Consider the following 26326-nt stretch of genomic DNA (forward strand, 5'->3'; position numbering starts at 1 on the left):
TTCTGGCAAAAAGAAGATGCATAGTCAACATATATTTTGCCAGTGTCTCATTTTTCAGGAGTTAATGTTATATATACATTTGTAAAAGATTTTTAAAAGTTTTTATTTTTATTTAAAATTACTGGCATTCCCAAAACAATGGACTGAACACCCCAGAGCCACCCCAGCAATGTGGAAATATTAAATACTAAAACATTTTATATAATTATGTGTAATTTTCTGTTATAATATACATTTTCTCCTTTTATTTTTCTGGTTGAAATAAATACCTTAATGGTCATTTTGACTGAAAATAAAAGAAGAGTAGTCTCTGACTGTGCTCCATTAGGGAATATTTATAGGGGTTCATTTTCAACTTGTTATATTATATTATATGACTTTTCCACCAGTATTATTCAGTCCTAGACTATTTTAGCTTAAATTTTGTGTTCATCTGAGTGAATTCAATATCAAGAGTACAGCATACAAAGCACAGGATACTTACTTGCATAAAAAGGCGTTTAGGAGTGTGAATACAGATTTGAATGTTGATGTGGTTAAAGGACGAGCGAGACATTTTTAGAATAAATTAGATGTTAAATAATAAAGGATTTTGATCATAATATACTTTGTTTGTGCAAGAGAGCCCAAACGATGGGGGAAGGGGAGAGGAGGGAGGCCTGAGAGGTGCCCACGTATGATCATGAATCATCAAAACAATCCTTTATAAAAGGAAAAGAAAAACACCATCTATATTCTGATTGAAACACCAAGGTGGAAAATGCGCTATGCACTGTTTCCCAGCCTAGCATCCATAGAACTGAGTGTACAGGGAAAGAAAATAGGTGGAGTCTGAAGAAAAAAAAACCTAGCATGGGAACAGTACTGCCATATTTCCACGTCTTCGCAAAGGTCAAATTGAAAATGGAAAGCAATTCTCGTCAGAGTGAGAAGAATTTCAGCTGAGTTTACTGAGTAAACCTCAGCTGGACCATTATGCTCTGGCATCGTGGAGAGAGGCCTCGCAGTCGTAAATCGAAAGCTCAGACATGAACAGCTTCTTCATTGCGAGGAGAAGGCTCACCCTGCCTATAACTGACTACAGACTGACTGCAGGTACGTTCCTATGCTCTCTAAAGCAATGGTGCCTCAAAGGGCTCTTTGGGGATGATGCCATAGAAGAACCACTTTTGGCTCCCTGGACCTATGGCTCTAGGGAAGCAAAAGTAGGATTTGGCCAAGGGGTCCCTGATTCTCACTTTTAATTCTCTGGAGCTATTGTTAAGTAGGGTTTGGGGACCTTCACAAATCCATGGCATATAGCCAGGCATTAAAATCTTGACATGCATTTATTAGATGTAAACAGAATCATGCAGAGTGGTTTGGTGTGAAATTCTCTGCTGGTGTGGATCCCATAGATCCACTATTGATTCCCTTGACCAATGGCTCTAGGGAAGCAAATTTGGGATCTGAGGCCCTCAGGGATCCTTGATGTACTTTCAGAGGCTCCCCAAACCCCCCTTTGATTCTCTGGAGTCTTGGATTTTTAATGTAGGGTTTGGGGACCTCCACCAGTCTGTGACGTATGGCCAAGCATCAATGAGGAATTCCCTAGATCTGCAAGTCTAAATCTGTAAGATGTAAACAGATTTGTCCAGAATGGTTTGGGATGAAAGGTGTCAGAATAGAGTTAAAATAGTTCACACTGGTAGTGATAGGAACCAGGCGGGTCTGAAGAGTTGAATGCTTTTAAAAGCTCTCTCACAGAAAGCTGTTATATGAAATGTTTATGAATAGGCTGCCTGATGCCTTGAAGATGGAGAGGTAGTTGCAGGGTGGTGTAAGGCTTCAGATTCACAGGTTATATTGAGTATTACATTAAAAAACAACAAGCTTTTTTGCCTTTTAAATCACAATATTTGGTTCCTGTCATTAGCTGTGTGAGCTATTCTGGCTCAATACGTTTCTTTAGAACAGAGCATTTTACACTAAGCCGCTCTGAACATTTTTAAAGCTTTAATAATGAAAATTGTTTATGAATATCTTTTGGTGGAATTCCCCTTTAAGAGTGTACAGAGCAACATCACTACACTGCAATCATTTCTGAGAGACCACTCTCTCGGGATCATCTTGTATGGCCAATTTTTGTTCATGTGCAACAAATTCGCTGTATTCTCTGCACTGTCCAATCTGTCTTGTCTAAACTGCCGTATCTGAAGGATCTACATTACACGCATGGATGATTCCCCAGCAGTAAACCATCTGCAGTTATTTCACTTATTTGCCGCTCATGCAACTAATGGCTGTATTAAATAGGACATTACACACTGAAGTGTGACGATGAACAGGCGCTGGAGGAATTGTCTGAGTGTGTGTGCTTCAGTTGTGTACAAATGGAGAGGATTATGCTAGGTCCAAAGGATGGTGCTTATACCTCCTGATGGCCTTGAGAGGACAAATAAGGGCATTTTTCCTCACACGGCCACAGGCAAGGATGACTTCAATTAAAAAAGAAAAACTTTATTTAGATTTCAGTCAAGCTGCAGTCACTTTTGGAAGGCATGTCTGGTCCCTCAAAGGCTGTGGAGCAATGTGGTGGTGCCTGGATAAAGCTTAACCTTTTTAAATTATAGATAGGGTTATGGTGCATTGTATTGATCTAATGTTTTTCGCTCTGGCCTATAATATAAAACGTTTCAAGGTGGTCCAGTAGATGGCGCGCTAAGCTTTAAATGAGTAACGCTGGGCTTCCAGAGATAAGGACACGGCTCTACCTCGCTCATACTTAGTTTTCCCACCCGTTTTCCGACAAATCCCGCCTTCGTGCGCTAGGATTGGCCGCCAGTGTTTGGCCTCCTGCGCTGGGATTGGCTAGTAGTCGGCGTCCTCGAACGGCGCGCTGCTCGTGAGTATTCAGTGCCAGTCATTCCGAGCACGGGGGGGGCGGGTTTACGGAATACGGGTGGTAAGTAAAGACTAAATAAATAATAACGCCACTCATACAGAGGTGAGCAAACGCAGGGAAGAGCCTGAGAGACCATCTCATGAGTGACGAAAAAGCCCAGAAAGATTTCTGGAGAGGTTAACTGTTGTCCAGGAGCAATTTCAGCATGGAAACTTGTTCCAGAGCGGATAAAATGAGGGGAAAAGACGCCTCAGGCGTTCATTCATAGCCGCTCATAGTGGGTGGTGCGCTGGACTCTTAGTTCACTCACTGACTCACGGGCGAAAAAAGCCGAGAAGATGCTGAATAGACTGCACCCAGCGGTGGGAGTCTCCGGGCTTTCTGCTCGGGGTCGTTGCCCATCCCTCTGAGGCGACTGCCCATGGAGGACATAGCTGTCAAGAGGACATTATCGTCGAAAGTCCTCAGAGGACCCTTGACTCGGGCTGTTTTGGGAAGATGTGTGGCGCCTGGCTCGCCAGCACGACGTTGATTTACAATGATGGGACCGCGCACTCAGTCACAACCAGGTAAGACATTAAACATCAACGAGAGTGGATTTACACTGGCGAACAGGTACAGAAATATGTATATTTTCCTTTTAAATGTGTGTGTGTGTGTGTTGGAAGGAAATGCTGTCATGTCAAGCGGTTTAGTGTGTTTATATGCTTCGCGTTTAAAGCTAGTGGGAAAAATAATAATAAAAAAAAGACCACTTGAGAGACTCTTGGCTTGTCACTGTTCTGTCATGGCGTTTAGTGTGGCACAGTGTAAGTATCGTTTCAGCCTGCATATGAGAAAGGTTAAGTAACAAGGACAAAAATAGGCAAAAGTGGTAGATTTTTGGTCGGTGACTTTCCATAAAGATATATAATCCGGGTTCTCCGCTGACTGACCAATTAACTCATTAGGAATTTGCTCATTATGAATATTAGATCATCATTAGCTGGTTTGGGGGCTTACAGGAAACAGCTGTGGGAATTTGATTTGAATGATATGATTTTGCACTAAATACTAAATCTTTTTTATTTATGAAATACTGCTGTTAAAGTCTTAAACATCAGATAATCATAATCCAGTTTTCTGGATAAGCAGTTTTTATTTGGAATACTTCAATTTATGGGGGGGCAACATTTGTTGTTATTATGACAAATTACACTGCATTATGTCGTACTATGCTTCTTTGAGTATATTGTGTATATTGAAGAATATACATATTCCATGTCATATAACTTTACTGGTGTTTACAGATTGTCGTGTGTCATCACCAGCCAACCACATGAATCCTGTGGTCCAAGCTGGCAGCAGTTCGTCCCAGCAGATGGACAACATGTTCATGTGATCAAACAAAAACAACTGGTAGTTTGGTTACAGAGCAATTATCTGAATTTAAGTGTTGACAAGAACTATCTGAACACTCTATTATGCTCCATTAATCAAACGAAGTACGCTGAACTAAACTGACATGCCATTAATGCTGGACAACATAATAATCTTTATTATAATTGTGATATACATATTTCACACTGTGCTTTTCTAGCACCAAGTTTATTTTTTCTACACATAGACTTGTATTTATGTATTTCTGTTAATGGAGTTTTATTAGTACACTCGTAGTGTTCACTACCACAACTTATCAGATGTTTGAAAGAATATATGTATATTGTGAAAATGTCTGGTGTTGATAGTAACTACAGGCTGTGATGCCTACAACATGGATATAGCCATTTTATTTACTATCCAAATCCAGCTGCGAACCTACAAGTTTCATATGTAACATTAATGATGGCAAAACAGTCGTAAGTCCATAAAAGGCTGTTTTTAGGGGGACTGTTCGGTTTCTATCACCACCACTGTGAACAATTCCCACTTGGTAAGTTTCTCTAGAAAGGAACATTTCAGGCCAAAGCTTTTACATTAAGGCTGCTCAGTCCTAGTCCTGAAGATCTACCACCCTAAAGAGTTTAGATCCAACACAGCTGACACTAATGTTCAGTTGCTCGTAAAGGCCTTCATTATCTGGAGCAGGTGTGTTAGATTCAGGGTGGAGCTAAACTCTGCAGGGTGGTAGATTTCCAGATCTCACTAGGATTGAACTAGGTTTTACATTGTAACTGTTTAATTATCCAGAGCTTTGAACAATCAGTGGAATTCCCCATTAGGAAGAGCACCTAGAAGTAGGCTATCATGCTGAAACTACTGAAACTGCTCAAACTCTCCCACTACCCCACAGGACGAAACGCACAGCTAGCAGTTTATCATATTACAGAGCTGCTTCAGATTAGATTTATTACAGGATTACATTCGATTCATTTTTGTTTTTTTCCTATTGGCATCCAGTTCAGAACTTTCTACTGATATCGGCACATTACTGATACTGGTACTGATCTCTACTACTCTCACTTTTCTCTTCACAGCTTCTATACCTTTTTTGTATTTGTTGGTATAAACATTTGAAACAAATGAAATGAAAATGAAATGAAACAAATCTTTCATTGTTGAGTCTGTGAAACACTCTGCCTTCACCACCCATGGCTAAGCTTCTTTCCTTATGTAGGTGTTGTTATGAATTTCTCATATAGGGATCGGTTTGTTCAGATGGTTTACCGCTGTCGGAGTCTACCCTCAGAGCAAGAACACAATCCACACGGCGCTTTTCACTTTTGTTTACGTCTTTGCCATTAAAGTTGCCCCTACACCCACTCCTCTCTGATTTACACACTAATAGTTTTGTGCAGCACACACACACACAACCATACACCTGAGGGTACTTAAAGGAGCCCATACAGGCAATGTTCCGGATGATACAGGCTGTGTGCTGTGTGGCAGGGTACATAATGTCACGGGGGTGGCGTAATAACAGCGACAGTTAGTCTTTGGACACGCTTCTTGGCCTTAAGGTTGGGTTTTAGAACAAATGACAGTAAGTGGTCTATTAACCACGCTTCTTGAAATGACCTTTGATTATCAAAGAGGCGGGCTGTCCTTTCAACTGTTTCTGAAGATGATGTACAGGGAAGAAAGAAACAGACAACCTGCTAATTGCAGGTGATTCACTGGCTTTATGTTTGAATAGGCAGAGATGGATGTAGACACGTCATATGGTTCTTTTTTGTACATGAGAGGAACGCATTCGCGAGAGGAAATAGATTTGCCAGTTTATGATCTACCACTTTGACTGAAGCTGTTGAAATGATCTGATCTGATGTAATTTTTTCATTCATAAATGAACCGTGTACCTGCAGTTATCTGGAGAACTGTCTGTTCATATAAAGCACAGTAACTCTAATCATTCTTTTCCTCTTCTTTCCTAATGTGGCTCAGAGGCGAGTATGACCCCTCCACGGCGTTCCTCAAATCCTGCCGACAGGTATGCAGTCCTGTTTTCCTGCTTTGAGTAGGCTATGATTGACATAATTCTAGTAGGGGTGTTTGAAAATATCCATGCACAATACTTTATTGATTCTGCGGTATCAAAAAATGTAAGTAATACAATTTGCAATACATCCCCTTGACTTATATTGCAATAAATGGAATCACAACCCCTCATATTAGAATCAAAATCAAATTATTATAATCAACCTGAAATTTAAATGAATTGCAGCTGTATGGTCTTCACCCTCTCTCTACACCAGGAGAGCATTTGCTGGAGAAGAAAATAAAGTCAGTTTGAAAAGTGAGATCCTGCTGGCTGGTTAAAGGGGTGATTACAATGGCAGCCACAGATATAAAGCATTCAAATAGGCCATAAGCAATCTGAATAGCTTATGTCACCCAACACCAATACACATTCATTACCTTTAAGGTGTATAAGCCTCGTAAGTTCAGCGCAAAAATAAAGAAGCCAAAGTCAGGCAGCAGATGGGTCTTGGCCAACAGACTATGGTTGGAGTAAAGGAGAAAAACTATATATGATTTTTAATGAACCATTCAGTGGAAGAGCGAGTAGAAGAGAGTTGTGCTACACTTGTTAATGAGCCACATCCCAGCATTTGTATTTTAGCCAATGTGTATTTGAGCATGTCCTTTTAACAGGCTTTCCCTAATGAAGTTGTCATGCAATTTAGTGGCAGAGAACATAGATCAATAGCAACTCATGCAGAGACTGAGTCTCATATGTCACTGTCAGGCAATGGTCATTGTTGAGAATTTAATGCACACAATGTACACGCTGAGAGCGTAAACCCTACCCTTAGGCTACACTCTGGTGCTTCCTCCTGCAAACACTTCAGTGCAGTGGCTCCTGTGCAAGTCCAAAGAATTATGCAGAGTGCTTATGTTTATTTATTACTTAGAGATTTAAGGGTAACACCTAGACCTTTAAAGGTCTAGAAAAAAAACCCTGATGATTTTGTTCCACCCGTCCAGGCAGAACAATATCCTAAGGAGTATTTTTCTTTTCTGGACTGTAAATGTGCCACCTTTGGAGGTAAAAACAAAATCCTGAGGAGGATTCATACTTTCTGAACCTAAATTTGCCACCTTTCTTCACCTCAGGTCATCTGCAGAGACAGTCCAAAAAAACAGCATTAGCAACAGTGGAGTCATACTGGACATCTCCACGCTGAAGATGGCTGATGTGGACTCAGAGGTCCCTCCACTACCTCCACGATACCGTTTCAGAGACTTGCTGCTGGGTGATCAGTCTTTTCAGAACGACGACAGGTAAAGGTCTAGTCTGTTCTGTTCTTCTACAGAAGTGCTCCTCAACCCTCCTCCTGAAGATCTGCCTCCCTGTGGGTTTCACTTCCAATTCAGACCTCACACACCTCATTAAACTGATCAAGTACTTGTGAAGGCAGTAATTAGGTGGATCAGGAGGGGTTGATTAGAGTTGAAGTTAAAGGCTGCAGAAATGCTAAATCTTCTGGAGCAGGACTGGTGATATTGTGGGTTTCTTAAGCCCATTTCACACTTAATAGCTGGCAATATTTAGAATTTATGCAATACACACAGTGTAGAATCATGTGCAAAACATTCTCTTTCACTTACAAACTGAACTAAAAAACTCAAATTTGAAAATTAAAGCATTGCAGAAACATCCCACAGTAATGGCTGGGAATTATTTATGTGGTTAAACAAAACCACATGTTTAGTAGAACTCTGTGCCTTATAGGTTCAGAATGCATGATAAATGGAATACGAATGGAGATAATGCTTGAGGTTGCCAGGTGTGTTTGTTTAACAGGTGTCTTATTACTGCCTACATGTATTAGACCCCATAAAAGGAGCACTCACTGAATTTTATATATATATATATATATATATATATATATATATATATATATACACAGGATATGTGTGTGTGTGGTTGGTGTAGTGTAGTGGGTAAAAACACTCTGCCTTCTCCATAGCAAACTAGGGTTTAATTCCTTGTCCTATGCAAGACACCTACCACTGTGTTCACCTGCCTGTGTAACATGGTTCAAATTTAAGTGCCTTTGGATAAGAGCAAAGGGCTGTAATTGTAACTGTTTGCAATGTATGGACTGGTATAAAGCTACCAATCTCTTCATGGTGCAGCCGAAAATACAGAAAGTATTAAAAACGATGCCAGACTCATTAAGCACCTCATTACAAAAATAACCACATATTGTGTGTTCCTGTTTATGCAGCTCCAGTGCCTGCATACTTAACGACTGCAGTATGTAGTTGCTTCAGTGTTCAGTGTGACCATTGTGCAGAGTACAAATGTGCACTGAGGGAGCTGTCCTCAGTGCTGAAATGTGTGGGAAATGGGAAACGGAGAGAGAGAAAGAGAGAGAGAGGTTGAAAGGCAGAAAGACTGAATAGAATAGCGTTCAAATGTACCTACAGCGTCTTGCTAAATGACTCAATCCTTTGTGATGGATTCAAGGCCATGGCATCCTGTCAAAATTACCGGGGGCGTTGAAGACTTTTCTGACTTATTTAAATGGTTGAAAGCTGTTGCCTCTGATTATGTACTTTGTGGGGGAAAAAGACTAAAAGAAAAGTTTTCACTGAAATTAGAATCCGAGGTTTCCGGTGGATTGCTATGAAAGTGAGTCCGCTTTCCAACGTCATACACATGAGCTTGGTAGGTTTGGTAAGTCTGGGGTTATTGGACTGAAATAATGATGTGTAGTTTTGCAAGATGGGCAGTAATCATTTTTGTTATATGCAAAAGCTATCGTTGGGAAATGTATTAGTAGGTTTTTATTAATAGGGATGCACCTTCTGATATGACATCTAATACTCAAATGTACCAACTCTACTTAAAGTAAAAGGGTTCTTTGAGTAATGCCATAAAAGAACCATTTTAGTTCCAAAAGTATTTGTAAAAGAGGTGTTTGTGTAAGTTTGAAGAATCTTTTAAAGGTTTAAAGAAGTCGATGTAAAGGTTCTTAACCAATTTAAGGTTCTTCACACTCATATCTCTTTTACAACAAAATGTTTCTTTTAAGGCACCCCTCAATGTTCTGAGCGATAATATACACTTTATGGAAGTTTTGGGACACCTACACATTACAGTGTGTAAGAGCTTTTGACATCCTTTGGAACTCTTTGTACCTTTACGTGGTCTGACACTTTACGTGGCTGAGTTGCTGTATTTTCTAAACACTTCCACTTTCCAATAATTCCACTCATAGTTAATGGTGGAATATCTAGGAGGGAAGAAATTTCACCAACTAACTTGTCGCAGTGGTGACATCGTATTACAGCACCACGCTGGAATTCAGTGAGCTCTTTGGAATGCTCCATTCTTACAGTAATGTTTGTAAAGGCAGACTGCATGCTTATACACCCACGATGGAAGGTGTGTCCCAATACTTTTGTCCATATAATGTATTTTATTTTGGCAAAGGCAGTGTCAAAAATCAATAGTGTCAAAAATCGAATCAAAAGTCACTGTGACAGAGCCTACACTCAACAAAAAGAACTTTATATAGTACTAAATGGATTCTTTGGCAATAGTAGAACCCTTTCTAGTGCTACACTACATGTCTGAATGTATGTGGATAACCCTTTTAACTAATGCATTCAACTACTTTAAATTGTACCCATGTGCAAATGCACACACATCTTGTCCAGTCCTTGTAGAGTAGTGCTGCCAATAAAATAGGACTCTCTGGAGCAGATAAACATGCCAGACATGGGCTTGAGGGGTATAACGCCCCCCAGCATTGAGCTGTGGAGCAGTGGAACTTTACTCTCTGGAATGATGGTGCTACATTCAATACTTTTTGGATGAATTAGGGAGTTGGGGATGAGTTGGGTTGGTGATCATTCCACCTTTTGACCTTACCAATGTTTGCATCACTAAATGTAATCAGTTCCTCACAGAAATGTGCGGAACTGTACTAGAAAGTCTTCCTCGGACTACAGAGACATATATATTATATAGTATATATTGTGCCATTTTATGGAACATTTATTGAGAGATCCACATATACGCTTTGTATTTCTGTATCACAGGCCACATCACTTAGCCCTGGCTTCAGTTATCATAACACAGATGCTTATGGATGCTATTTGTTTTCATACAGCCTAATGAATGTCACATGGTACTATTGTATTTCAGCGTTGTGTTTTCAGCATCTTATAAGATTATACTGCATCACAATGATGTAGCCATATGAGTCTTCATCTGATATGACTGCAGGGAGTGGTAAGCAGATGTTCAGACTATGTTTCATTAGGTTTACTTGCCAGGTTTAATTAACAAGCTCGCTTAATGACCCTGTTTAAGTGACTTATCTCAGATTTCCAGGCAGTGGCAGAATTATTTGGTTGGGTTATTGCCCAGGTCATAAAAAGTGTGTTATAATAAAGGGCAACTACCCGAACATTTAAAATGATCCGAAATATTTTTTTCCCGAGGTCCACGTACAACATTCGCCTGGATTTATGGTTCAAAAACTGTTTATTGCTATTTTTACATGGTAGTTTTCCATCCCTCACAATTAACCTGGATGACGTGTTTGATGTGTCAGATTTCTGTTCTGTGTTTGTCTAGTACATTTCCAAATAAACTTATTCCCCCTTGTGAGGCGCTGTGGGTGCTCACTGATGTCACACTCTAAAAATAGGCGGGAAAAATACAGGCTCGTAGTTGCAAGTTTAGCATTAGATAGCACTCCTAAGACCATTCACTCGACTTTGTGCTCTCAGCATCTTCTAAACGGGTGTCATTTGAGGCTCAGTTAGCTAGAGCACAGCAGAACTGGTCTTATTTCCCCTTTCTGTTACTCCCTACACCAGCCACTCGACTTCCATCCAAGTTTTTATTGTGAACACGTGTGTTGGGGAGCTGTAGCCGAGGTAGCTAAGCAAACGCTAGCTTGGCGAGTGGGCTACAGAACCAACACCTTTGGACAGGTTTTCTGTCCTTTCAACAGCAATTGCAATTATCCTGCTAAGTAAGCTTAAGCCGACCAGCTTCTCTGTTCTGATTCACAGCAGTTTTACATTTGCAGGTGTTGTTAGACTGACGGTTTATAATTTTTTGAATGATTGATTTAAAATTGTGCACAGTGTTCTTTTAGATCATTAGATCATTTTTTTAAAGCAATGCAGGGTGAGATACAGTAGCCATGAAAGCATAGAAGGTAATTGTGAATACCATGGTAATATTTTGTGTAAAAAAAACCCAATTCAGCTATGCTCATACAAATAAAGGTGCTTCAAATAGTTCTTTTTGTGATGACAATGAAGACTTTTGAAGTAGGTCTTCCAAGACATTGATTGACCAGTGCCAGCATTTTTTTATGTAGTAATTGTAAGGCAACTCACTTTTCATATATGGACTTTCCAAATGTTTGAAATCTTTATTTTGGTAACATCACATTGCTTTTCAATAATGCAATGCAATGGTAAAGTGTGAGAAGTATCATATTTCAGAGCATTACATCAGTGTGCTTGCTGTAATGTTGGGTCCTAATGTGATGAATCCTTCCCTGTGGTTAGTGCTGTTTGCATGACCACAAACTAAAAGAGGATACTGCTGTCAGAGTGGTTTAGATCAGATCTGTTCTTATCACTCCTGTGGTCTGGAGTGAATAAATAATGTAGCTTGTGTTACTTAGGCAGGCCAGTGTGGCCTAAAAAGGCAAAGCCAGGACAGACAGATAGATAGAGGTTAGGTTTACTCTCCAGAGATGTGAACCACTTCTGTGCTGTGGCTGGACAGTATCAGAGAACGGCAAAGGGAGATTTCAAATGCAGTTCCAATAAGTTGCATTTGGGAATATTACATGCAAAATGACACAGCTAGATTTTCATAGACTAATTCCCTGCTGGAATGTAAAGCACAGTGAATGATTGCTGGTGGAGGTTTGTTCCTTTTTTGTATGCACCAGTGAGAGCTTGTGTGTGTGTGTGTGTGTGTGTGTGTGTGTGTGTGTGTGTGTGGTAATCAGCAGCTCATTGTGTGGTGTGATTATAGCTGTTTAGTATCATTATTGTGTGAGTCTATGAGGAGACGTATTCATGCTGGATCTTGAGTGTCATTAAGGTTGAGTGTGCTTGACAATCATCACCCACAGTCAGGTTCCTGACGTCAGAACTTTTAATACTTCACTGTGTTTGTGTGTGAAAACAAAACAACTTTTGAAACTCAATTAAATATCAACTCCATTTAATATTTATTTTTAATATTTATTGGTTTATTTATGCTCCTCCCACAACTGCACTCTCCCACAACTACGACTTGCTTGGTTGGACAGGCTTTACAGAATGTTGGCAAAAATCACATTCAGACTGACAGCACATTGTAAGTCACTTACAATAATGCAGTGAGTGACAAAAAAGAGAACCCATTAGAACCAGCAAACTGGCTCACCTCAGCACGACACACTTCCCGACTATAGGAGGAGTTTTCCATAGTGTTGCTTTAATTAAGTTAAATAGTTTTCAGACAAATGTCAATTTCAAAAGTTGTATAGCCAGGTTTACTTTATTACACATAATTGTCATAAAAGCACATTGCTTTCTCTAGTATTGTTGATATCAGTTAAAGCTATATGAGCTGAATGGCTGTACTGCAGTTTTTGAAACACTAGTTGCTGAACTGAACAGGAAAAGACATTTGGAATAAGTTGACACTCAGTACCTTGATTGCGATCCTCATCTGCTGGGTGTTGAGTTTCTCTCTGCTTGAGCAATTGTGTGAAGTTTTGGAGTGCAAGGTTCAGCTGCTCTCTCCACCTCTGCTCGGTCACAGTGTGGGGGTGTTCAGAGAGGGAATCTCCACATGCTACTGCCATTATGCCAAGGGTTATGGGAGTGTGTGTGTGTGCGTTTGAGTGTGTCTGTTTTCGCCACTGAAGAGGTGAAGTGGGTGAACTGAGGTGGGAGATGTCTGGCTTCGAGAAGCGAGCATTGAATTTGTCTATATGTGTGTGTATGTATATTTTGGGAATTTTGTAGGAAATCCAGAGAAAGAACCTGCAGGACAAATTACACTATTCTTCTCCTTAAAACTAATACAATGCAATACATTTTTATATTTCATTTTTAGATATTGGTGTATTTCTGTTTTTTCATCTGAATTCTGTTTTACAATGAACTTAGGCAGAAAGTTTTTGAAGTTGTGTTGTGTTGGAGAAGGGGACATGGGCAAGCGAAAGAATCTGAGACACTTTGTCAAGTGCTACATTGTGATGGCTCAATGACAATTCTTGTGGGGTGTTTCCAGTATGCAGCGGTTAGTACCTGCCAAAAGTGCTCCAAGGAAGGACAATTAGAAGCCGTCAGAGTGAGCGTGATGCTCTGGGTAATGTTCAGCTAGGAAACCTTGGGTCTTGGATGTTTCTTTTGATCCATACCACCTACCCAAAATACTGTTGTAGATCAAGCACACCCCTACATGGCAATGGTATATTATATATGTTGCTGCCAGACACAAACCTTGTATCTGGTAACCTTACATCTCCTGGAGGTGGAGAGCCACATTGTATAGTGTGCGTGTATGTATGTATGTATGTATGTATATATATATATATATATATATATATATATATATATATATGTATATGTATATGTGTGTGTGTGTGAGAGTGTGTGTATGTATATATATGAGTTTGTGCACTGCGATTATCTCCAGGGCCCTGTTCCACAGTCAAGAGGTTTGAGGTCTTTCCATCTCTGCCTCTCATTCTGTTTATGTGTGGTCCATGTCTATGTATGCATGTGTGTGAGCGCCTCTGTGTGTGTCTGTGTTTAAGTGCGTGGGAGTTGAAGAGCCACATAACTGACGAGTGGAAAGGGAAAATCACTCGTGTCAAAATAACTCCAGAACTCCAGCAGTGTTTTTTGTGCTTTCTCACATCGCTTATAACAGCTGGAGAGAGAAGATCATTATTCCATCCAATCACGTCAATCTTGACTTTCTGTGGTTTTGCTCCTTAATAACTGAACTACACCATCATTTTAGGGAATTTGACTCAGGAACTTGTCATTGCAGGCCCATAATGACAAATGTCTTCATTTGGTATTGCTAGTAAAGGGTACATTGGTTCTGCCCTGGCAGTAATTCTGACCAGAGCCTTGTTTTCATTATGATAATGAACGTTAAATAGTTTAAATTGGTTCTGAATGACCAGTTTATTAGGTAACAAGAACTTTTTTGACATGTGTGCCATATTGATACCTTAGATATTGTGTGGGTGATGCACTATTCACATCCATCTGTGGAAGGGAACCAACAGAGGACCACCACTGGCATGTTATTTAAATGGAAAACCTTCTCAGCACAGCGGTGATGCAGAAGAATTGCTTGGGTTTTAAACACTGTACGCTTGCTGACCACTTTATGAGAAACACCTACTTTAATTGGTGAACAGTTAGAGGCTGTATTTCTTTTTCCATAAGTCATTAACGTGCCTCTTGTATTATCCTTTAGCCTTTCATCAGTGGTGAGTGTCTGATCATAGAGTAATATTTCTGGATGGTGGGCTGATCTTAACCCAGCATTGCTTTTTACAAATTCCAGCAACACTGCTGTATCTGATCCATTACTTACAGCATGTCACACACCACCTCTACCATGTTCTGTGAAGCTACAGTGCAGATAATATATGTTCAGCCATGGTCCCATGGTGGTCCGTTTTCACTGCTGGGTAGGGTTGAGTGAGGGAGGGTGGGTGATAAATTGTGCAGCAATAGAAACTGCAGGACTACAGTAAATGTAAAACTACAAAAGTGCACCCATCTCTATGGTAGGTGTTTCTGATAAAGACTCTGTGTCTGACTGCAGTTGTTCTTGAAGAAACCTGACCTTGAAGATTCCTAAGTGACAGCATCAGAGTCACCTAGATGTCCTGCACCACTGAAGCGGAATCAGCCCTTACAGTTCAAGGCGCTAGTCATTCATCTAGGAAATCAAAAAAGCTACAGAGGCGTGACAAGCCAGGACTTACAGCTGTCAGTCAAACCTCTTTCCTCCGCACATGATGTGAACACCACCAATTAGATCCACTCCACTGAATCCCACACAAATCTTACACGTAATCCAAACATCAATTCAGACAGCTGGAATTGATATGAGATTGAGAGCACTACATTTTGTTTGCTGCATTAGTCATGGTTGATATTTTAATAAATAAAAGTAAGTGTGATGTGCGCGTGTTGTCTGGCCTGTTCCTAGATCTAACTGCCTAACTGTCTAACTGATCTGTCACCTTTTGCAATTGATTCATTTTTCTTAAATATTGATACTGATATGTTTCCTCATGTACCTTTGGTCATTCGATTTTCATTTCAAAAACCAAATGGGAAAATTGGACGTTTCTCATTTTTTGGTTCTGTTATTGTCAGAAAAAAATAGAACAAATTTTACAGTTTTACAAACCGATCATAAAACCAAATAACAAACAAACAGAAATGGGATAAAGGGAGCTGTATTGTTTTTATCCGGATTTAAAATGTTTTATCACTTTCCTATCACTTCAACTGAAACTGCTGCTTGTAAATGCACATGGTCACAGTATCATTTTAACACTAAGAACTTAGGTTAAAAGACATTTTTGTTCATGTTAGTTCTATAGAACTTCAAAAATACCTAGACTTGAATACAGTTTAGGAAAGAAGAACTAAAAAACAGAATTCTATGTAATTATAAAGTGGTTTGCTGGACTGCTAAATGTTGGATTGTTATTTAACCTTGTTTCATCACATGTTTCCAAATGTTTGGTCTAGGCGTGCTCCATAGAGCTGTGGAGTAGTGGAACTGTGCTCTCTGGAATAATAGTGCTCCGTCCAATACCTTTGGGATTAGTTGGGGAGTTGGAGATGAGGTGGGGTGGTGATCATTCAACATCCTGACCTCAATAAGGCTCTTGTCACTGAATGCAATCAAATCTACTTTTCACAGCAATGCTCCAAAATCTAGCAGAAAGCCTTTCCTGGACAGTAGAGATAGTTATTTCAACAAAAGCGGGATCAATTCATTTTTAATTAATAAGCATGTGTCCCAATACATTTGTCCAAATAGTGTATATGACTAAATATATGTTCAAAAACTGAAAATACACCTACAGTGTGAACACAGAGTGGCTGATTATTATATATAAAAAAATTACCAGCTTTTTCTTCAGTGTAATATCTCTGAAATGGAAACATGACTTTTTTTCTCGACCAATATTTATATTTTAATAAGGTCATTCGTTTTAGGACAAATGTTTTCAGACGGTTGCCTAATTATGACATTATTGTGCTTTGTTCAAACCAAATCCATATATCCAACAATTTCAAATGTCCCCATGTTCTTAAAATATGCATGCAGATGTAGTAATAAGATGACTAAGCATTTACTGCTTTGGAGAAGCTGAAAAAAACTGAAAATCCAATAACAGAAGTCACAGGCCTCAGAGAGGGATTTAATGGTGCTCCTTGTAGGTGGGAACCACAAAATTGAATCTCACACCAGGATTTTCTGCACTTTTGAAGACAGATAAACCCAATTTGATGTTCCAAGCTGCAAACCAGTTTACTGGTGTAGTTAAATCAAGAGGTAGCCTCAAATTGCAGATGCCATGTTGACCCCATCCCCATTAATTGTACCTGTCTTGAAGTATTTATTCTTAATGTCTGAGTAAAGTTACCCTATTTCAGCGGTTTGGCAGAATTACTGCTTAATTACTTTTGGGTTAGTTTGTAGATCAGTATCCATGCCTTTGTGTGTCCCTGTTTTGGTCACTTGTGACTGTGCTGAAAGTGTTTAGCCTTCCTCTTGTGTAATAGCTGTTATATGCAGCCTGTATGATTGTGGAAGAGTGTATTAGTATTTAAACTGTATTAGTTTTAACCTTCCTGTCTGGAACTGTTTAGTCTGCTAATTTGAATGTTAAAAATGTCATTCTTATGAATCATGTTGGGTAAACTTTTGTAAATGACCGTTGTTCGCCACCAAAACAACCAACCAATGTTTTATTTTCAGCTTAAATAGATGTCAAACACACTGTTTTTATTGACTGTCGTGACTCCTATTAGAACTGAGGTTCTAGAGCAACTACGGAGCCAGTAAAGCACAAATTATGGGCAGTGTTTCTTTACAATAAATGTGGGACCTCAAAATGAGAAATTTTGGAGATGACTTGAATTTGCATATATGTTGAACTCAACAATTATCCCTTTATTGTCTCCTAGTGCACTACACACAATAATGTTCATGTTAAAAATGTTTCTGTTGGAAACAAAGCAACCAGAGCCTGCTTCAGGAATTTGGTTTCTGAACATCTGAAGCTTTTTCACTGCCCATGAGTTTTTATGCCTGGAAGTGTCTAGTCTGTATGATTCTAGAAGTGGTCAGCCTGTATGAGTCTGGAAATGTTTATGAAAGTGTTTAGCATATATGAAAGTGTTTAGCCTGGCTCTGCAAGTATTAACCTGAAGGTGTTCTGGACGCATGTTCTGCCTGTGTGAGTCTGGAACTGTTTTACCTACAGGTTCTGCCTGTATGAATCTGGAGGTGTTTAATGAGCCTGTACAAGTAAGTGATGGATGGCTAATGGGAGCTGAGTGGTTTGCTAGCTGCGCATGGCAGTTTCGGTGGTTCGTCATCCACTGCAGTCTAGACTAAAGGCCAGATTAGTCACTGATGTACTGTACAGTGAGTGGGTGAGCGGCAGCTAGGCCCACTGTCAAAAAATCCATCTGCTGCCGTGCAGCCACTGGCTACAGCGATATCCTGTAACAAGGATGCTCTCAGAAATGAATAAATCGATGCTTAGAATCTATTGTCTTTATGCCAACTGTACCAAGGCTGATCTTCTGTAGCATACGTTACAGTAAATTTATTTCAATGTTTTTTTGTGTGGGTTCGACAGATTCCAAAATTGACCAAGGTTCAGATAAGCTCTAATCGTTTATATGACTGGTAATTTGATCCATTTTAACTGGCTTGATCTAATGGCAGTGACTCCATGTGAGGAATATCACCTCTTTAATAGCAAGCTTCAGTTCATAGGCTACAAGCCTCCAAAGCGTCCCCATTATGCAAACGGTACGTTACGATGCCACGCTCAATACAACTTGACGACTCTCTCTGCATGATATTTTCTGGCAGCACTGCAAATGAGCCCTCAAGCCTCGCCTTGACAATTAAATTAGCTGACATTGTTGAAGCCCTGGCTGCTTGCCGTAATAAGCCGGTTTAATGAAGGGAGAGAGAGATATTGTGTGTGCATGCGTGTCACTGTGCTCAGTGCAGTATGAAGCGATTGTGATAGCAGAGGAGTGCAGGTGGGTATTGCGTCCCCTTCATTAAACCAAACAGACACTGGCACAGGAAATCTCCATGGAGAGCTTACAAAAACCGGCTAACATCCCAGTTTTTTACGCTAAACAGCATTTGTAACACTGTAGGTGTTCATGGCTAAATGCAACAGAGGCTATTAGAAGCCTCAGGTTGGTGTTTTTAGAGCAAATAGCTTTAGAGCTATTTGCATGTAATTTGCATTGCTTTGTATTTGCTCTATAGAGTGCTCTGGAACTGAGTGTACATCATTTTCAGTTGAACACCTGCGTACACAATGGTCTATGCCTACCAGCATGTAGTACATTATAGCACTCTAACTCTAACATTCAGTTATAGGGACAAAGACTAACAAAGACTGGACTTTAGCTGTCACCAACCCCATTTCCTTTAATACAAGCCCCAAAAAATCTTGCCTTAACCGCCCTAACCTGCTCAAAATGTATCCAGATCTTTAGATGTGACAAATCGCAGTTCTTTAGTGTAAAAGCACAAAAATAAACTTCTCTATAGAGCTGAATTGCTGAGCAGCAATTTTGAGTAACTGGTCTGACTTAAATATTTTATTAAGGCTTTTGTCATTTTACTAAATCAATTTGTTGTTGTTGTTTGTTTGTTTGTTGTACATAGCATGATGATGATGATTGTGGCTTGTATTTACCAAAATTAGATCGGTGACAGTCTAAGTCCAGTATTTGTTGTGAAGTTAGCCTTGCATCTCCCGGTCTAAAGTAAAGAAGAAAGCTTAAGTTATCAAACATGTCTTAGCTGATCAACAGCATCTGGGGTAAGTTATCAATAATGTTAATTCAATTTTTTTTGTCCAGCTATTTCGTTAAGGGAAATAGTGCAGTTGTCCGAGGATTATATACAAAAAGCTGCATGTGAACCCATTCATTTTAGACTTACCTGGGAATACATTATTAATTAAACCTTCTCAATACAAATTCTGACACAACAACCATGTTCCACGTTAACTTTACCTCTGATTTGTTTAGGGACTAAGTAATGAGACTCGTGGTTGGTCTTGAGGTCTTGATGTCTTGTTCCTGTAACAGCAGAAGTCTCTGCTTCTAAACAATCTGTAGAACATAGACTTCAGAGGGTGGCTCTAATGCAAACTACGTATGAGCAGAAGGACGCAAAAACAGAAAAAGAAAAAGATGTAGACCCTTTGCAAATAACAGAGGAAGATCTGAATGACTTCTACTGACAGACACATACATGATGTTGTATGAGAACATGGTGGGTTAGAAGTTGGCGGCAGCCATGGCCTAAGGGTTAGAGAAGTGGGCCTGAGGCCAAAAAGTGGGTGTGGGGGGAGTGAAGGAGCAACGCTTTCTTCTGCATCAGTGTTCAGAGCTGAGATGACTTTGAGCAAGACACCTAACCCTCCATTTCTCTCTGGCACTGAGGTGGCTGCCCGCTGGTCTGAGGTAATTGCCCTTATTAACCAGTGGGAGTGTGTGTGTGTGTGTTCTGTGCCACGGATGGGTTACATGCAGAGGCTAAATTCTGCTGTTCTGAGGTGCAATCTTTATGAAGGATGACTGATAATCTTAGGTGCCATATGAGTGTATGGCAGGATTACAGTGTCTTGCGCTCTATAACATGCTAATCAGGAAGTGTTGAATATATAAACAGAGCAGAGGCCTCCTGGAGTCTGATAAGAAAACCTATTTCTATATATCATAATAGGAATGCTAATGGAGAGAATTATCATTTTTTATAATATTGTTAATTTTAAATCCACCTCATGCAGAAGGGATAGAAGAGAATCAATCCTGTTCAATCCTCTCAAACTAATAGATCCCAAATAAAAAATCCCACTGAGGCATTGCTTGGATATTTTTGGATTGTTGAATGCTCGAACAGTTCCAAGCCAAGCAATTCGCACCCAAATAATTAGCAGCAGTCAACACTTCTGTTCTCCATTTTTTTTACTCATCATGCTGTTGTTTTAATGAAAGCTGTAATTGCAGTAGCCATCAGCTGCACCTGCTTGCTCTAGATTTAGCGCCTCAGTAAACTGTTGTTGCAGTTACTGTGAAAATACTCCACCACCACACCTCATACCCAACTCCCTAACTCATCCCAAAATATTGGATGAAGCACCATCATTCCATAGAATACACTTCCATATCTGGCCATGAATGGCATAAGGCATGGTGTCAATAGATTCATGTTTATCTGCTTCAGGGAGTGTTATTCTATGGGCAATACTTTTCGACAGGGACTAGACATGCTGTGTGTGTGCATTTGCACACCTGTGTTAGTAATTAATCTAACTTAAAGTAGCTGACTGCATTCATGAGAAAGAGTGTCCGCAAACCTTTGGACATATATTCTACTTTTGCGGATTGCGGCCATAAATGTCTACTGTAACTTTATCAGGACAGGACACATTTCCAAAATCCATCAGACATGTTTAGATGTTTAGACTATTAAAACTGCTGATGCTTAATTTTGTGGTGAAGATGCAGGAGATGCTTTCTTTCGATGACTCTTCAAAGAAGGTCACATTTGTGCAGGTCTCACTGCACCGTAGAATAGTGCACCACTGCTAAATCTTCTTGAAGAGATCTGAATTTGTGACACTTTTTTTGGACAATTTTTGACATGCCACTGTATAAAGAACCTTTGTTTTGATTGGCTATCCTGTATTGTGTCTCATTTAAAACGCTAAGGTTTCATATTGTATAAGGGATGTCTGGAGTGGGTAGTAAATGCTCAAATGTGTGGAAAAGTACATCCATCACAGGCAGCGAGTGGCAAAACCCTCATCACATGGAGAAGTGTCATTTGTAATTGCACAATTAAGGTTTTATAAATGAATAGAAAATTCTAAATACCTGCAAGGCTTGTAAACTGTGGTCAGACTTCCCACGACGAGGCTCTTATTTTGTGTCCGCTCACTTTGCTTTCACCAAGTAGTCTTTTTGTGCGTTTGCAGGGATGCTCAGTTTGTGTGTGGGAAGTCGTGCCATGAAACCACACGCTGACAGCTCTGTCCCCTGCTGCTTGATGTGCTTTGGTGTTGTTAGGTATGATGAAAATGAACAGTTTGTTTATGCAGTACCTCTAATCTAGTGTTCTTTCTTTCCACCCCTGGGATGTTAGTATGTTAAATATGTAAATCGGCCTTTACTTAAGAGCCAGGCACTGTATGTATTACACATCTTTCCCTGTAGCCCTAATCAGGCGCTACATTGCTACCTTGACTTTTCATTTGCATATTAATCATGCCTCATAATGCCTCGTCTGAGGATTTTTGGTGCCATGTTAAGACTTAGTCTCCAGGGTAACTTCAAGGTATTAAACAGACACTAGACTGCTTCGAAGCTTTCAGGATAGAAAACGTTTAACTCTGGCAAAGATCATTTTTACACTGTAAAAGTAATGGGAAACAGGTCTGGAAAAGCGTTAAGTTTCATTAACCCTGTAATATTAATGCTTTCTTCTTTTAATGTGATCTTGTGCTTTTATAACATGATATCTGAATGCCATGGCATTTTATATGTAAAAAAAGCATGGTCTGCGAAAGCTGAAAATATATAGATTTTTACTTTGTTCCACAGAACACCATTTTGAGCAGAAAACATGTGAACAGGAGTAATCCTCATGTTGATGGCCTCTTGTCACTGTGATAAAACAAATCAAAATAAAAAAAACATATAAAGACCTGAATTCTTTCTGTGTCCACAGTGCATCCAAAAGTAAAGGCAGCATTAAGCTTTTTTTGTATTAAGGATACGCCAAATGTTTTGCCACTAAAACCTTCTGGCTGAAAAACTGAAAGACAAAAAAAAATCAACAAAAAGTGGTCAAACAGCAAAATGTCATATCCTATATTTTTCCACATGTGCCAAAAATGTTTCTGTTACTGCACCTCTAAGACCTCTAAGAAGCTCCCTTCTGATTGGCGGCTCTGTATTGTGGCTCATTTCAAAAGCACTCTAAAGGTAAAACTGCTATATGAGTGGGAGCGTGCCAACTGTGGTAAGCTGAATAGGTGGAGATGTGTAAATTAGTTGGTTCCCATTTATTACAGTCACTGTCTTGTCACGTCTGGCTCTGAATAGTAGTGTTATCGAACTTCCACATGTATCGTCTAACAGAGCACTCGCTGCTTTCACTGGGCTTCACCACAGCCAACTAAAGGGCAGATAATTTGTCTGAAAGTCCTTCCAACAAGGATAAAGGGCCATTTGTCTTGGCCAAAATGCATCACACAAAAGTTCAAAAAACGTGTGTGACCTTGTATGTCTGATGCAGCATGATGTTTACCGCGGGTCAGAGTCGGATCTGCTAGGAAACCACTTTTTGCAAAGCAGATCAGACTAAAGTCCAGCACTTATTGTCAATGTAAACATAGCACATTAGCGAGCGCCCTGAACACCACAACTAGCAGAGAGACAGTGTTGTTTTTCTACATTAAACTAATGTTGCTCACCAACATCCAGTGTATAAACCTTGCTGAAAACTATTTGAATGAATGCTGAATGAATTAATGTTGATCTTCGAGATCTTCTAGGTGTTAACGGGGCTTGATAGATGTGTGTGTGTGTGAGTGTGAAGAACCATTTCAAGTTCTTTTTGGAACACTAAGATGGCTTTGCTCAAAGAACCCTCTGTACACCTGTACACTCAAAGGGTAGCTGTGTGTATTTAGCTGCGTAGCCAGGCCGAGCTAAACTGTACCGGATTCTCTTCTGTCTGACTGTTGTCTGTTTACTCGGTTCTCCTCTTTGCCCGATTCAGTCTAATGGCGTCTGTGATGTTGAAGGCTACATTTTTCTGACGGGGTGTCTAGACCGTGACAGTATCGCGAAGCGGCTGTACATGAGTGCAGGGGACCTGGTACTTTTCTTGATTCCCAAATGCCTGGAATCTGGGAAATGACTCTTTCTGGAATTGATTCCCAACCCTAGTGCAGACAAAATACAGGCTTCAAGACTGCTGTCACTGCTGTTTTACATGTGTGACGAACGCCTGTCCCAACACTATCATATACTGTCAGAAACCATGTAAGCACCTCATTAGAACGTATTTAAGACTTACACAGTTTGAGGCAAGTGTCTGGATGATTTAAGCATGTAAAGCACAGTGCTAATTAGTGGGTTATGTGCTACTCATTAACGTTTATTAGCCTAATAGCCTCAGTAAAAAGAAAAAAGACCAGAGGCTTCATGTATGTCTTAGCGTTTAGGGGAAAGGGAGGAATTGTGTAAATGTGATGTTTTGCCTGGATACTCCTTTAAGGCTTTTACAGTAATGATTTGGGTACAGTCAGAGGCTGCTGATAAGGAGTTCATGCAATTGGCAAGAGTGACTGAAGGCTTTGCTGGTGGACCTAGCTGGGTTTGTGGCTGCTGGCCATCCAGCCGGTTACTCAGGGAGCTGCGGGGGCTCTGGGCCCTGAACTAATGCATAGCGACAGGCAGAGCCATAACACGGCTCTCCACTTCCATCTGCCGTTTCCACTGGAGAAGTGAAGCGTGACTGTTGATCGAGGCCAGTGCATTGCATTACTGTGCTTTACTATGTGCTGGTGCAGCTTTGGGTGTATCTGAGAGAGCTGCTAAGCGTTGGGGTGTTTCTGCTATTTTGATGAGCCTGCCAATACATTGCTGATATGGATGTGTTATAAAATAGGATGTAGCACTTGGAGAGTTTCGTTAATGCCTTGAACTGCTAGAGCCTGTATCTGGGTCCTATAAGTAACTACATGACTTACAGTTGTATTCTGAAGTGTATATACACTCGCCTTGGAGCTTTCATTGATTTCTGAGAACTATTTTTTGGGACAAAATGAGTGTATATACACCGATTAGTCATAACATTAAAACCACTGATTTCATCTACAGTGACATGCGTCAACAGGTGGGATATATTATGCAGCAAGTCCACAGTCCGTTCTTGGAGGTGATGTGTTAAAAGCAGGAAAAATGGGCAAGCGTTAGAATCTGAGACACAAGATGGCTAGACGACTGGGTCAGAGCATCTCTGAAACATCAGGCATGGTCTTGTGTTTTTTTTTTCTTCTGGAATGCAGTGGTCAGTACCTACCAAAAGTGGCCCAAAAAAGGACAACTGGTGAACTGGCCACAGGGTCATTGGGCAGGTACGGCTAATTGATACGCCCCACCTTTGACTGCTGTCAAAAATAACCTTTTTTATGTGGAAATTTATCAGCTGTAGTTTATTATGATCACTAACAGAAATTAAAGAGTAAAGAGGGTGTTTGTATATTTTTTTTTTGCGCAATGTCCATGATGAGTGCATGTAAACATTCAACCAGAACTGTGCATAATAGTTTGACATACATGCTTTTAAACTGTTCTTTAGTAAAGTCAGTGGTACTATACAGAAACATGCCAACTCAATGAACCATTTGGAGGCCTAAATTCGAAGGCCAGATCCTCATGTTCTATTTGGATTTTTTTATTTTAATTACTGAATTAGCAGAGTGGTCACCTTATTGACTTGTGTTTAGTAGTGTCTAAACTTAGAGGTATCTTTGAATTTTTAGCATATTTAAACTACCTTTTTCTTGAGTAAATATCAAAGCACTTTTGTAAGTCGCTCTGGATAAGAGCGTCTGCTATATGCTGTAAATGTAAATGTAAATGTAAAATGAATCTGATTGATAAAATGAAAAACACTCTGGTTTAAGATAATAGCTTGTTATAGACAATGTTGGATGAATTAAATATAAAATGATTAACCATATGTACTAAATATTTATAAATAAATTGCTTGGCTCAGTTACATATATTTTATTTAGTTGATTCCACAATCCCCAACATTTGGTGACCTCACAAATTACATGATTGTAAAACACAAAAAGCATTAAAGTGTCCTTAATCCAGCTACTGCTAAACACAAGTCTAGTGGCTCTCACTCTGTGACAGCAGGGTCCTTATGTAAAAGCAACTAGGGGGTGTAATTATCATGTTTGCCACAGGGTGTCACTGTGCGTTGTCTATAATGGAGCCACCCGTCACCTCACTTCACTTCATCAGTGTTACGTAACAGCAACATTCAAGCGACTGGAGGAAGGCAGAGATGCAGCAGCCTATTCACACAGCAACCTCCCAGTTTCATCTTAAACACACACACATCTGAAGATCCTTTTTTAATGGATGACATTTAATAATATCTGTGCATCTGCCTTCATTCGTTATAAGCAAGTGAAGCAAATACAAACATCCACACAAACAATGAATTCTCCCCTTTTCCCAGAATTAACATACTGCCTTATACTTTGTTCTAATACTGCATACAAACACTTCATTACTATTCAGTAAGAATTTCATCATTCTGGACACTTCTAGCATGGGGGCATGGTGGTGCTGTTGACAATCTGTGTGTAACACAGCTCCAGGGGCCTATAGGGTTCTATTCGTCTGTGAGGGGTTTGGTGTGTTCACACCATCACTGTTAAAAATATAAGATCCTTAGGGGCCTTTTGGGGCTTTTTCAATTTGTTTTCAATTTATGTTTTAAGGAACCTTCAAGAAAAGTTTTTTAGAAGAAAAGGGTTTCTTGAAGGTTCCTCAAATCGAATCCACTCCCACAATTCAGTAAATTAATAATAACAAAGACATATTTTCTTAATATATAACTTGTCCATAAAACTGTATTACTAAAGGCTTTACTAGATGATGGTCAGTTCGCTGTAGCGC

At 39.8% G+C, this 26326-nt stretch overlaps 1 protein-coding gene across 15 annotated transcripts in view; it reads left to right on the plus strand.

The window, feature by feature from the left end:
- Positions 1–1079: 1079 nt before the first annotated feature.
- kcnt1b (potassium sodium-activated channel subfamily T member 1b) overlaps positions 1080–26326 on the plus strand; it is a 103013-nt gene continuing 77766 nt past the window's right edge. For 8 of the 15 annotated variants that reach the window (XM_072665025.1, XM_072665032.1, XM_072665033.1 and 5 more), the window contains exons 1-2: positions 6248–6293; positions 7421–7588. In XM_072665025.1, the coding sequence (XP_072521126.1) occupies positions 6256–6293; positions 7421–7588 (206 nt within the window). In that variant the 5' untranslated portion in view covers positions 6248–6255. Of the gene's footprint in view, positions 1096–2944; positions 3454–3969; positions 4283–4779; positions 4797–6247; positions 6294–7420; positions 7589–26326 lie in introns of those variants that run through there. The other 7 variants (XM_072665024.1, XM_072665029.1, XM_072665026.1 and 4 more) reach the window with 5 other exon arrangements.

Source organism: Salminus brasiliensis, chromosome 20 (assembly GCF_030463535.1).
Source record: "Salminus brasiliensis chromosome 20, fSalBra1.hap2, whole genome shotgun sequence".
In the NCBI taxonomy this organism is placed as follows: Eukaryota; Metazoa; Chordata; class Actinopteri; order Characiformes; family Bryconidae; genus Salminus; species Salminus brasiliensis.